This window comes from Mastigoproctus giganteus, chromosome 5, assembly GCF_048544385.1.
Source record: "Mastigoproctus giganteus isolate SK-2022 chromosome 5, ASM4854438v1, whole genome shotgun sequence".
In the NCBI taxonomy this organism is placed as follows: Eukaryota; Metazoa; Arthropoda; class Arachnida; order Uropygi; family Thelyphonidae; genus Mastigoproctus; species Mastigoproctus giganteus.
Genome location: NC_143579.1, coordinates 177,785,619 through 177,799,064, shown reverse-complemented (window position 1 = coordinate 177,799,064; position 13,446 = coordinate 177,785,619). Strand labels below are relative to the sequence as shown.

At 39.5% G+C, this 13,446-nt stretch overlaps 1 protein-coding gene across 1 annotated transcript in view; it reads right to left on the bottom strand.

Annotated features, from left to right (window-relative positions):
• Positions 1–13,446, bottom strand: part of LOC150085870 (mediator of RNA polymerase II transcription subunit 13-like) — a 554,522-nt gene that overhangs the window by 73,545 nt on the left and 467,531 nt on the right. The window contains exon 27 of the mRNA XM_090374721.1: positions 4,544–4,777. Within this exon, the coding sequence (XP_090230847.1) occupies positions 4,544–4,777 (234 nt within the window). The remainder of the gene's footprint in view (positions 1–4,543; positions 4,778–13,446) is intronic.

The window sequence follows — 13,446 nt, the reverse complement described above, 5'->3', positions numbered from 1 at the left end:
TTTCCAGAAACCTTGGCATGGTGAGTGATGGGAAGGAGGAGCAATTCCACCAAGATATGAAGTCAAAGGAATATTGCTATCAAGGTTTCTTATCAAGGTTAACTTAAGATTATGCAAATAACGTCAGTTATTTGCATAATCGTAAGTTATTGCCACAGCGCCACTATTCAGCTCTACTGTACTGTATAAAAGCAAAGCAGTCTCTTCAAAATGATACAGTAGATATTTGCCTGCACTATAGCAGCAATGCCAACAACATTGCAGGAAAAGGCGCTATTAGTGAAGCTACTATCAGAACAGCAACAATGCAGCAGCGGCTATCAAAGAATTCTGGTATCAGAATCGCATAAGGCATCGACCTATGACTGTTTGTGCTGTCCACAAAATGATTGTGAAATTTGAAGCGACAGGACATCTTGGTGTTCAACCAGGTAGAGGTCAAAAACGAGTGGATTCCTCTCGTGTCGAAGATGTGGCTATCTATGGCTATAGAGGATTTATCAAGTCAATCTCCATGGGTAGTGCGTGTGCCAGCTGTTTATCGTAAAGTGAACATGCTGTATTTCACTGTAAGGCTAGTAATGTGTCAGGTGTTGCGGTACTATCCTTACAAGATGCACATGCTACAGCAGTTAAAGCATGGTGGCTATCGTGGATTTATCAAGTCAATCTCCATATGGTAGCACAAGTGTGCCAGCTGTTTTTTTTTTTTTTAATGAAAACCCCAAACACGAAAGGTATCAAAACCTATAGTATTTAGTACTGTGCATGGGTTGAAAGAGAAGTATGGGGGGGGGGAGAATCTGGTGTCAGAATCTCCTGTGAAGAATCTCTCCTGGTGTCAGAATCTCCTGTTTCTTGTGAAGTGGACATGCCATATTCCACCGTAAGGCTTGCAATGTGTCAGGTGTTGCGGTACTATCCTTACAAGATGCACATGCTACAGCAGCTAAAGCATGGTGGCTGTCGTGGATTTATCAAGTCAATCTCCACGTGGTAGCGCAAGTGTGCCAGCTGTTTCTCGTGAAGTGGACATGCCATATTCCACTGTAAGGGTAGTAATGTGTCAGGTGTTGCGGTACTATCCTTACAAGATGTACATGCTACAGCAGCTAAAGTATGGTGATGCAGATATTCGTTTCACATACGTGCTTCTGGCGTGAATGACAGTGGATATCACTTGGCTGTGGAACATCCTTTGGAGTGACAAAGCCCACTTCTGCTTAAACGGACAAGTGAATATACACAACTGTCACATTTGGGCAACAGAAAACTCTTGAGTTATCCAACAGATCCCGTTGCATTCTTCAAAAGTGACAAGTGTGGTGTGGATTTACGACCACATTCATGATCGGGCCATATTTTTTTGAACAGGTAACCACCAACTGGACCCCGCACCTGTTCCGTCACTGCAAAGCAATATTATGAAATGTTGGCAAATTTTGCAATACCAGAGCTACAACAACGTGGGTGCCTTCAGGATACCATATTCATTCAAGATGGTGCACCACCCCACATCCACCGTTGTGTTCAGACTCTGGAGATTTTGACGGTGTCTTGAAGTACTTGTCCAATGATGTCTGCACTGTAGCTCTTTTTTTCTCATTGCAAAATTATTGATGTGAAAACTTCTGTAACATGAAATTACATCATGCACCGCTCCAATCACTTTTCCAAACTGTTCGGTGTCTGGATCCTGAGCTTTTAAGCCAGCTAGTCCTTCGTCGATCATTTTAAAGCATTTTGCCATTTCCTTAGTATCAAATAGTTTTTATGGTTCAACTTCTTGTACGTCCTCCGAAACCTGTGTTCATTTCTATGGTCATCAAGCTCCATTAAATCTTCATTGCTTAATTCCTTTCTATAACTTTGCAACAATTAAATGAAGTAATTTTCCTCTAAATTTAATTCCAATGTTCTGGTCATTTCCACAAGCTCTCTAATTACATCTTCATTTTATTCGCTTCCCGAAGCCTCTTGAACAAACTGGGGGGGGGGGTGAGTTTCTTCCAGATGGCATTCATGGTTGATACTGTAATTTCACTCCAGGCAGCATCGATGTTTTTAACAGCTTTGTAAATGTCGAATTATTTCTAGAACTGCTTCAATATTCTGTCCTTCGGTGGCCCTTACTGCCTGTCTAAATGTTGTTCACAGATAATACTTATTGAATGTCTGTATGAAACTCTGATCCATGGGTTGAATGAGAGAAGTTGTATTTGCGGGCAAAAATATAGCTTTTATGTTTTTGTGATAGTCACACATAGTTGTTGGGTGACCAGGTGCATTATCAACCAGGAGTAATATCTTAAACGGTAGGTTGTTTTCTTGGCAATATTTTATTAACTTCTTGCACAAAATGATGGAGAAACCAATCCCCTAAAAATTTCTTATTGCCCATGCTTTTCGACTGGACTTCACACAACAGGTAGCGATGCCTTTGAAATATTTTTGAGGACACTTGGATTTTCACTAGGGTAAACTAACAATGGCTTTCAGCATTTCCACCAAAAGGAAGGGTTAATCCAGTGTTTTTCAACCGGGGTGCCGCAACATTCCAGGGGTGCCATGTAATTTGGGTTTAAGTTACTTAAACTTATTATTTTTTTAATTTATATGTTTATTTCATTATAAAAAGGTATACGGTATCTTTTTAATTTTGTGGTGATCTATAATTGATGTTTACTTGATATATAAAGATATATAATTGATATATAAAGAATAAAATTATTATATTTTTATATTATATATAAAGTTTTATATTATATATATATTATATATACAAACCAGTCTCATCTACATTGAAGACCTGTTGTGGTAGATAGGAACTCTGTAGCTGCTACCATGTCTGCACTAGCAGCCTCACCTGTAACTTTGATGTTGTGTAGTTTAGCCCTTAAATCTTTGAAACCATCCATGGCTTGCAATGAATGATTCCCTAGCATCATGCTCACCATGTTTACACTTCAGTTCTTCAAAAAGACACGAGGCTTTTTTTTGTACGAGAATAAGACTTATCAGCATTCATTGTTGTTTCATGTCTTCTATCAAATCATCAACAATTTTTCCTCTTCTTCTATTAATAAGCCTCTTCTTTTGGATATATCATAGATTGTATTGGCACAGAACTTTTTAAGTGCTGCATAATCGAACTTTATCTTTTATAATGGTTCTAACAGTCGATTCATTCATTTTGTAAACACATGCATGTCCACAAATTTCTTGCTGTTTTCATGTTGTTTGATGCTTTTGACTTTAGTCTCCAAAGTTATAATGCACCTCTTCTTATCACTATGGTTACTATTCTAATAATTTTTTCTTTTTGCAGACATATTTAGGGCTTATATTTATTTTGTTTACAACAAGTATTAGCTCACAAGACACAACTTACACTTAAGTGGTTAAGGTGAAAAGAAAGCATCGATGCCACTATCAATTCACATTAGCAGACACTAACGCAAGCTATTATATTTAAAGTGGCACTTAATGGATGCTTGTTATTGTTGTTGTTATTTTGTTTTTAGGAGCATTAGCAACTAAGGCCATATTGCTCCGGGGATATGCAGTGGTCATTCCCTGACCTTTCGGCACCCTCCGTATTTCGTGGCCACGGGCACGAACCCCAGTCTAATCAAGAAGCGTGTGCTACGCACTGCTGCGTAGCACATGCTTCTTGGATGCTGTGGCTAGTCGTAAGTAGATGCAGCGCAAACGCATATCTACGAATCCACACAAGTCAAGGAATTACTGTATTGTGTTTTCTAATGCAGTTTAGTGAAATTCAAATGAATGGCATTTGAATTTTGTAAATCAGTTCACTAGAACTTGAGATATCATACCAGTCACAGAAAATGCGTCATGTGCTCTAATCACACTACTAGTGAGTTCTCGGCACAGACTAGTGGTGGGAATATGGGAAGCAACTCTGGCGGAAGCTGTGGATGATGTTACTTCTATGACGCATTTTTCATGACCGATCAGATTTAACAGTTGAAATTTTTGTAGGTGCCCTCAAGGATGTTTCACATCAAAAAAATTACTAAAACAATGTAACAACAAAATAAAGGCAATATGTTGAAGTATAATGGCAGAGAGAATTTCCAGGATTCTGTGATCATTTGAATATTTCACTAAATGCCTGACATACTGCCACATCATCAGATACATTTAGTAAGTCGTTGTCACCTTAGGTTCTAACTGAAAGGTTGCTTGAGATGAAAGCTACGTTTCAACAAGAATGAGTTCAGATATTGGAAAAGGGATTTATTCCGAAAACTGGGGATGTTAACATCCCCAGTTTTCGGAATAAATACTAGAGCTGCACATCAAATACTGCTGTGCAGCTCTAGTAATGTCAAGTTTGTAGTGCTAGTTATATAAAATCAATGTTAGTGTGACACTATGAACTGTGGATGTGGAATGTCAGTTGTTTGGACACATTTGATGTAAACAATCCAATTTTTAATCAATATAGAAGATTTTTAAGTTTTCACTCATTCCCACTAATTTAGTGATTTATTTTTAAAGCAGAGGTAGTAATTACCCTATATTGTCCTACATGATGGAATGGAGAATTCCTGCCACCAAAAGCACCATTAGGACTAGAAGGCTGTGAAGGTGAATCACGGCGTGGAGAATTTCCGGGACTCTGTGTTGGGCTCTCTGACCATTTGAATATTTCATTGAATGCCTGGCCAACTGCTATATCATCATCATCAAACACATTTAATAAGTCATCATCACCAATAGGTTCTTGTGGAAAGGTTGCTTGAGATGACTGAAAAATATGCAAGTAAAAGAAATGATTAATTTTGGGCTTTTAAATTATAAATAAATTAATGTTTTATTTGAAATTCATAAAACTTTAAGCAATTTTTGATGTATTAAAAGATCTAATCACATGCTACCGAGGGAGCGAAGAGAAGAAATCCTATACGATACCTTAAAATTCAGCCGATAATGTTTTCAGCTTCAGTAATGTAAATAATGTACAGTTAAATCTCAGCTGTACTAGTTATAATGAAGTGATATGTCAGATGGAGCAAGCTTTCTTTAACTCTGTAAACCTTTTATTGTTTATTATTATTATTTTTTTAAATAATATTAACTTTCAATGTTTATATAAAGTAGCAAAAAGAAATATTTCTCGCAGAGTGTTTTTTTTTCTGTTTAAATAGAAATATATTTATTTCAACAGGTCACTTTTGAAAAAAAGCCGTGAATTAGGGTTTAATTTGAAATTGTCTGCAATTCAGCCCAGACACGATAGGAGGGAGTATATGATGAGAGCCTTGTCGTTCAATTCGGCCCTGGAAGGATTGTGCAAGGCTCAAGGGGTAGAATTTTTTTCAGCCTGGTCTGTACTTGTTAACAGGAGAGAGAGAGAGAGAGAGAGAGAGAGAGAGAGAGAGAGAGAGAGACTGCAAGAATATTTGCTGATGCTATCGAGGCAGTGTTAGGTGGGTCAGAAAACTGCTAGCTTGGGTGGGATACAAGGTCTAATAGAAGCCACTGGCAGAGGTGAAAGTGATTCTTGCACTGCTTCTATTGGAATGAGCAGCAGCCTGGAAAGCAAGGTACTGGGGATTTCAGTGGCTGCTGGGAGTCATCATGGAACAAGTAAATATATGGGTTGTGTTAGGGTAGCAAAGAATAGGAACAGGTGCATGTATACTTGCGTGTACACCAATGCTAGGAGTTTAGTAAATAAATTTGATGAATTTGAGGTATTGCTCAGAACATCAAAGGCAGATATTGTTGGGATATCAGAGACGTGGTGTCACACAGATATAAGGAATGTAGAACTGGAATTCGGGGAGTACAATGTGTACAGGAAGAATAGACAAGATAGAAAGGGAGCAGGGTTATACTATTAGTTAAAAAACACATAAAATCCAAGGAAGTGAAGCCAGTCGACATCACTGGACAGTGCAGTGTCGAGTCAGTTTGGTGTGACATAAGCAATGGGAGATCAAAACTGAGAGTAGGAGTGCTATAGACCAAATGACTCCGATGAGTATAATAAGGAACTGTACAGGGAAATGTACAGATCCTGTTGCAGCAGCGTAGTGTCATCCTTAACAACAATGCCAACCTTCGTGTCGTCTGCAAACTTGGACATTAAGCTTGATATACCATCATCGATATCATTTATAAATACAGAAAACAACAATGGACCCAATACTGAACCCTGAGGGACTCCACTAATAACATTAGTCCATGATGAGCAGTGTCCACTGATTACCATTCTCTGTCTTCTCCCACTCAACCATCCCTTTATCCATAGCAGCAATTTGCCTCCAATGCCACACTGCTCCAATTTGTGCAGCAGTCTTCCATGTGCAATAGTATCAAAAGCTTTTCTAAGATCCAAATATATGATATCAAAGTTATCCCTGCATCCAGTTTCTTTCTGACCACATCATAGTATCCAATAAAATTGGTCAGACAAGACTTCCCCTTAACAAAACCATGCTGTGTCTGAGCTATAACTGAAGTCTTGTCTAGATGATCCTGCAGTGCTTCTTTAACCAGTGGCTCCATTAATTTCCCTGGAACAGAAGTTAAAATAACAAGTCTATAATTATTTGTGTCGCCCTTTGATCCTCCTTTGTGAATTGGGGTCACATTTGTGCATCTACAGTCCATGGGTACCTCCCCATGGACTGTAGATATAGAGGTACAAACTAACCCAAGCACGGTACTAAGTACTATAGGTTCTAATACCTCTAGTGTTTGGGGTTCACATAAAAAAAAAAAAAAAAAATTGCTGGCCGGGCTACCCGTGGGTAAAGTGCCTGTCTGGCAACCCAAAGGTCGCGGGTTCGATTCCCGCCTCGGGCTTGGACCAAAGCACTGCAAAAACCTACAAAAAAGTACTGCATTATGGCCACAGAAGCCTATATAATGATAACATAGTAATATCACTAAGATTTCTGAAGAAAGTAAACACTAAAGCATACTAAAATACAGCAGATTTCTGCAGCAGTTAAAGCTGAACTTGGCAAGTGCAATTTTGCTCTGATGTACCAAGTCATTTTTCTTGCAGAAACTGTATGGTGACAGATGCATCCTATAAAGAATTACCTAGTCTCAGTAAAATAGGTATTTCTGTCTCTTACCATCATACGCCCCTTTTACAGGAGAGCAGCAAGCCACAATGACATACTGGGAAACGCAAAGGCCCCCAGAATGAAAGACAGCTGACTCGTTTATATCCACAGTAGCGATCGATCCATCCCAACGGCAGATACTCCAGTACACGCTCACCTGTCACCTAGCCATCTGAGTTGCCTCCCTGTAGGTCCTCTTGAATGATAACCTCAAAACATAATCCATCAAACTGAGGATTATGACTAGCCTATTACTACCAGAATCACATTAAGGGAAACATCCCATCCTCGAAAGAACCAAACAATGCGAGTCTCTTTGACCCCAGTGGTCACACTTCTTTATCCGAACATCCATAGTTTAAGGAACAAACTTGAAACCTCTGACAAAATTTTGTTATGCAAACAGTTTGATATGCTTTGCCTCAACGAGACTTGGCTAGAATCCAGCAAGCATTACATAGCAGCTACAACTCCAAGTGGTTATGGCTCTGTACTCACATCCAGGAATAATAACAGGAGGGGGGGAACATCACTATTCTATAATCAGTCCATCCTCACCCTTAAAAATAATATCTCCAGTAACTACGAAGTGCTCTATGCATTGTTTAAAATGAGGTCCATTTCCATTGAAGTCGTTGTCATCTACATACCTCCCAATCCTACATCAGAAACAATACCATAGGTGACCAACTGGATCCTTCACCACCTTCACACCTCACCAACGAAAATTGTCTGTGGAGATTTCAACCTCCCACCATGTCTGGAACACATGAAAAGATTGCTCTTGTCACAGCTTAGCGTTGCTGGCCTTACTATAAAAAAGGAAGGCCCCACAAGGGGTGCAAACCAACTGGACTTTATTTTCATATCCATTGCCTGTATGCTCGAGACTCCTCAAGATGGTTACTTTAACTCTGACCATGACCCAATCCTAATACAACTAGAACCACCAATCACAAGTTTCAACTCAAAGGGTGATACGAAGAACAATCTATAGTCCAAATTATCTGGATGTTTCCAAATGCGTTAGAGCAGCATCTTTCATTCCATGGTATGTCCTTGAATCCTGCTATTGTTATTTGTTATTGTTATTTTGGTTTTTAGGAGCATTAGCAACTAAGGCCATATTGCTCCGGGAATATGAGGTGGTCATTCCCTGACCTTTCCGCATCCTCCGTATTTGGTGGTGACGGGCTCGAACCCCGGTCTAATCAAGAAGCGTGTGCTACGCACTGCTGCTCCTTCCCACCTGGCTACGGAGGCGCCCTTGAATCCTGCAACACCTTTCTAGTGGTCGATCTGTTAACTCAATGGATTATTACGGTAGCTCAATACGCTGCTTCAAAGACAGTCACTATCACTCCCCACTCTAGAGCATGGTGGTCACTACATCTAAGCTCCAGCTTTCAACTAAAGCATCAACTCCATAAGCAATGGAAGCAGTCACGCTTAATGATAGGATAGCTTTTTCAAGAGCAAGAGCCATTTTCAACTGCCAAAAATCCCAGGCTATCAAAAGCTATTTTGATCGTTTGCTAACAATTGGTAAGATACCATACACAGAATAAACCACCAGTTTCCCAGAGAAACTTGACCCACCCCAGAGATGGTTTGACTTCATAACCAGATTTGAAAACGTCACAGGATCCAGCAGTAACCTCGACCGCACATTCAATCATGACAAACAAGACTCTCTGATATCTATCACCATATCTAAACACCGAATATTGGCACCCTGAATTCAATTGTGGTGCTGACGGAATACCACAATTCATGCTGAGATGCCTGGGACCATATATCATCCAGCCCTTTGAGCAGACGCATCTTCCCCATAAATGGAATGTCTATCTTGTAAGGCCACATCCGAAAATAAGAACACCATCATTGGAGAAACACTTCAGACCCATCTCCAATTCCTCACGTCTCCTGAAACTACTAGAAAGGACCTTTATTCCAACTCTAATAACTCACATACTTCCAGATGCCCCACCACAAATTCATTCTTCACTACCAAATAGGTCCACCATTACCAATCTCCTTGTTACCACTCACAGCATTTGATGCAGTTCAAATACCTGCCCTCCTATGACTGCTTAAAGACCACTACTTCATAAGTGGGAATGCACTGCACTTCCTGTCATCACTTCTTGTCAACCGTACTATCATACTCCATTATTCAAAAAAAAAAAAAAAAAAAAAAAAACCTATACCAAGCAAATATCTACAGGAGTACCAAAGCGGGGAGAGTCCTCTCTAGCCTCCTCTTTATTGCCATTATCTCCCTTTTTATAAGGCAGAGACCAGATGTATTGTCTTACGCGGATGATTTAAAAATACTGACCACCATCCAAGTGAACGCAGACCTTTCTATGATCACAGAGGAAATTAACAGTCTGCTCGTAGCACTAGTAGGCTACCTTAAGCAATTCGGCTTCAACATAAACCCTGAAGTCTAAATGCATGCTCTACTCCCTGAAGAAAGAAACAACAACCATCTCATCCAACATCAGTAAAGTTTCCATCCTGGCTGTTCCATATCATTTAGATTTGGGGATTGTCTTTGAAACAAAACTGAGATTCAACCAGCATACTGACAAATTCATCAGTCATGTGGTGCACCGGAAATGGAGAGTGAAACAACCGTACTATCATACTCAACCTACATTATGTTTCAGAGTCACAGCAACAAAATATGTCAGGACAATTATATACTCTCCGCTACTTTGTGCAGCTGAAATCTGAGCATCAGCAGCACCTACGATACGAAAACCTATCTGGGCAGTGGAATATGCTCCTCAAATGGCTAACCTACAAGCATAGATTACCACACCATCTTCATATGACTGAAATGGCCCAGGCCCTGGGAATTCCCAGGCTGCCCTCTCTCATTGATGAAAAAAGACTGGTAATTACAGTAAAGATGTTGACTGGTCTGATCACATCTCCTTCATAATGTATCTCTGTGGCTGGAGGATTCCACCTGCCCAGCTCAGAGCCACCCCAACTATCTGCCCTCTTCATCCTTTCCATCACCATGGAAGGATGCTTCACTAAATTTCCTATTGAAGGCACCATCTAAGTCATAAACGATCCATGATCTTATCTATCTACGGCCCTTCTTCCTGGATTAGGAAAGATTTTTGAAGGAATGCTTGCAAAAAGGATTCTTGGATTTGTACACAGAAAAAAAAAAAAAAAAAAAAGTAATTATGTACCAGGTACATAAATTTTATTTATTTTTTTTTATGTGAACCCCAAACACGAGAGGTATTAGAACCTATAGTACTCAGTACCGTGCTTGGGTTGGAGGTTGAGACGACGAAAGAAGATATTTGTTGACATCAGACTTGAACTTCTGTAGACTAATTTTCAGGAAATACGTATGAAGGAAGGTTGTTCCAGAAAACGGCAGTTGAATGAATAAATGAGGAAGATGAAAAGTTGGTTCTGTGGGTTTGAAGTTGGACAGTAAATGGATGTTGGCTGGTGGCGGCACGTGTTCGGACTGTTTTGAAAGAGAGAGCGGGAATTATAGAAGCCAATTCAGAAGAACAGTGCCCATGGAAGTATCTGTAGAAGAGGCATGCAGCAGAAACAGTGCGTCTATGAGAAAGCGAGTGGAGAGACTCTGTTAGAGATGAATCATTAATTAACCTAACTGCCCTCTTCTGAATGGAATCAAGAAGCCTGAGAGAGGTTTTGGGGGCACCACCCCAGATGTGGGAACAATATTCCATGGCAGGGCGGATTTGCAATTTATACAGAGTGAGCAGCTGTTTGGAAGAAAAGTAACGCCGATAGCGAAAGAGAAAACCAAGTTTTTTAGATGCAGAGGAAGCAATATTTGTATTGTGCATGTGCCAAGAGAGATTAGAAGTCAGGGTAATCCCCAAAAGAGATATATCATTTTGCCTAGAAATCGGAGTGTCACTAAAGATAAGCACAGGAGCAGAAGAATCTTTTTTGCGAGATATAAGACAAGACTGAGTTTTAGAAGGTTTGAAATCAACTAAGTTGTCTTTGCCCCACTGGAGAATTACCTGAAGATCGGCATTTAAGGAATTGGTAGCAGATTTTCGAGAAGTTGAAGCTGATTGAGCAGGAGAAGGTTTCTCAAAATGGAAAGTGGAATGCAATGTGCTATCATCAACAAAACTATGGATAGGATTTCCAGTCAATGGAAGAAGGTCGTTAATATACAAGAGGAAAAGAGTGGGGGAAAGAACTAAACTTTGGGGGACACCTTCATTAGTGGAGAAGTTAGAAGACAGAGAGCCATGTACCATCACCCTCAGTGAGCAATCAGAGAGAAAACTAGATAACCAATTACTAAAAACAGTTGACAAACCATAAGATGGAAGCATGTTTAGAAGACCTTTATGCCAAACACGATCGAAAGCCTTTGAGATGTCAAGAGCAACTACTTGTGTTTCACCGAACCTTTCCATTGAATTAGTCCATAAATGGGTAACATAAGCCAGAATATCACCAGTGGATCGACACTGACAGAATCCATACTGGCGATCGTTGATCAGACGGAAGGTTTCTAGGTGGTTTAAGAGTTGGCGGTTAATTGATTTCTCCATTACTTTAGAAAGAGTAGAAGTAATTGCAATGGGACGATAATTGGATGGGAGGGATTTGTCACCCTTTTTAGGAACTGGCTGGATATGAGCAAATTTCCAAGCAGAAGGAAAAACACCTTTGGAATAAGAAAGTGAAAAAAAGGCGGTAAACAATAGGAGTAAGTTCAGGAGCACAGGTTTTGAGAACAAGTGGAGAAATACCATCAGGACCTGGAGCTTTCTTAGCATCAAGATTCATCAAAATCCTTCTGATATCCTTTTGACGGAAGACCACAGGAGGCAATGAATGGAGTGTGTTAGGAATGGTGGGAGGTGTTTTACCAAGATCATTAATACATGAGCTGGAAGAAAAATGGGATGCTAGCAGGTCAGCTTTATCCTTGGCTGAAGTGACAACAGAACCATCTGGTTTGGACAGAGGTAGGAGCAGAGATGGGCAAAAGTTGCAGCCAATAGCTTTGGCAAGAGACCAGAATGCTCGGCTACTATTAGGGCAAGAAGCAAATTTTCTACTCTTAGCCTGTTCAAACTCTAGTTTGGACTGAATAATAACTGCTTTACAATTGTTGCGAGCTTTTGTGTAGGCAGAAAATGAAACTAGCTGATCCGGAAGCCTCCTAGAGCGTTACCAGTAGGTTCGGTCCGGTGTACTAACTAGCGGCCGGCCTGCGAACACCATTTTAGAGCTGTACCCTCGAAATGTAAGGAATATTGGATCTCGCCATGACATTCATCATAACCTCAAAAGTCATCAATCATACTGCATAATGAGTTGTGCCGCTCTACTCTGAGACTGACAGTGTCAATGATAATGTAACAGCGGCAGCCGTTAAAAACGTCTTTACTGCAAGAACTTATTATGAAACTAAAATTAATGTTGTATTATAAGTCCGATACCGAATTATTTTAGGAAATTGTCTTTTTACTCATCCCCCATTTCCTTTTCGATAATAAGCAGTAAATTGTGCAAGAGTATCTTTTATATCTTTTAATGCTTTACCCCCTTTTTCATATTAATAAAAAAAAAATACTATCTTTCCATATATCCAAAGACTCACTATCAACTTGTTGATCCAATTCAGCTTTTTGATTTACATAATTTCTGATGCTCATGTGGCCATACCGTTGGCACGTATTCAATTGCTCTTGAACACATGGACATTGGGTATCGTAATAAATACCAAGCTACCTCTTGTGAACTCATCTCCACAGAATTCAATGCATTTTCACTTAATGCTCGTGTTATATCCATATCAGGGTATTCTTCTGGTAGCTCTTTAATTTTCCCTTGCAGAATGCTTATTCCTCTGTTAGTTTTATTCACATATTCAACTACATATGCTGCACATGAATATTCTTATATGATAAATTGTAAATCCAAATTAGACTTGAGCACTCCTAAAATCCAAGAAGTGTAATTATTCATAAATTTCTCTTCTATCTTGCATTTAAGAAATACATGTGGCCATTTGATACCAGCCCTCAAAATATTTAGATATTCTTCTTCTGATTGGCATTGATTCGATTTAAGGAATTCTTTAAAATTAACACGATTATCCAATTCTAATGAGTTGTGCATTTTACGATATTTTTTGCGATAAGCTAATCTTTGATTGTCATCAGTATCAATATACAAGTTTCCAACATTGGCCAAAAAGGTGCTTCAAATTGACATTCGTGCCGGTTTGCGTTATTATTTTTATAACAAGTAAAAGTATGTTTACGTTGCTGTAAATTTGAATAATCTG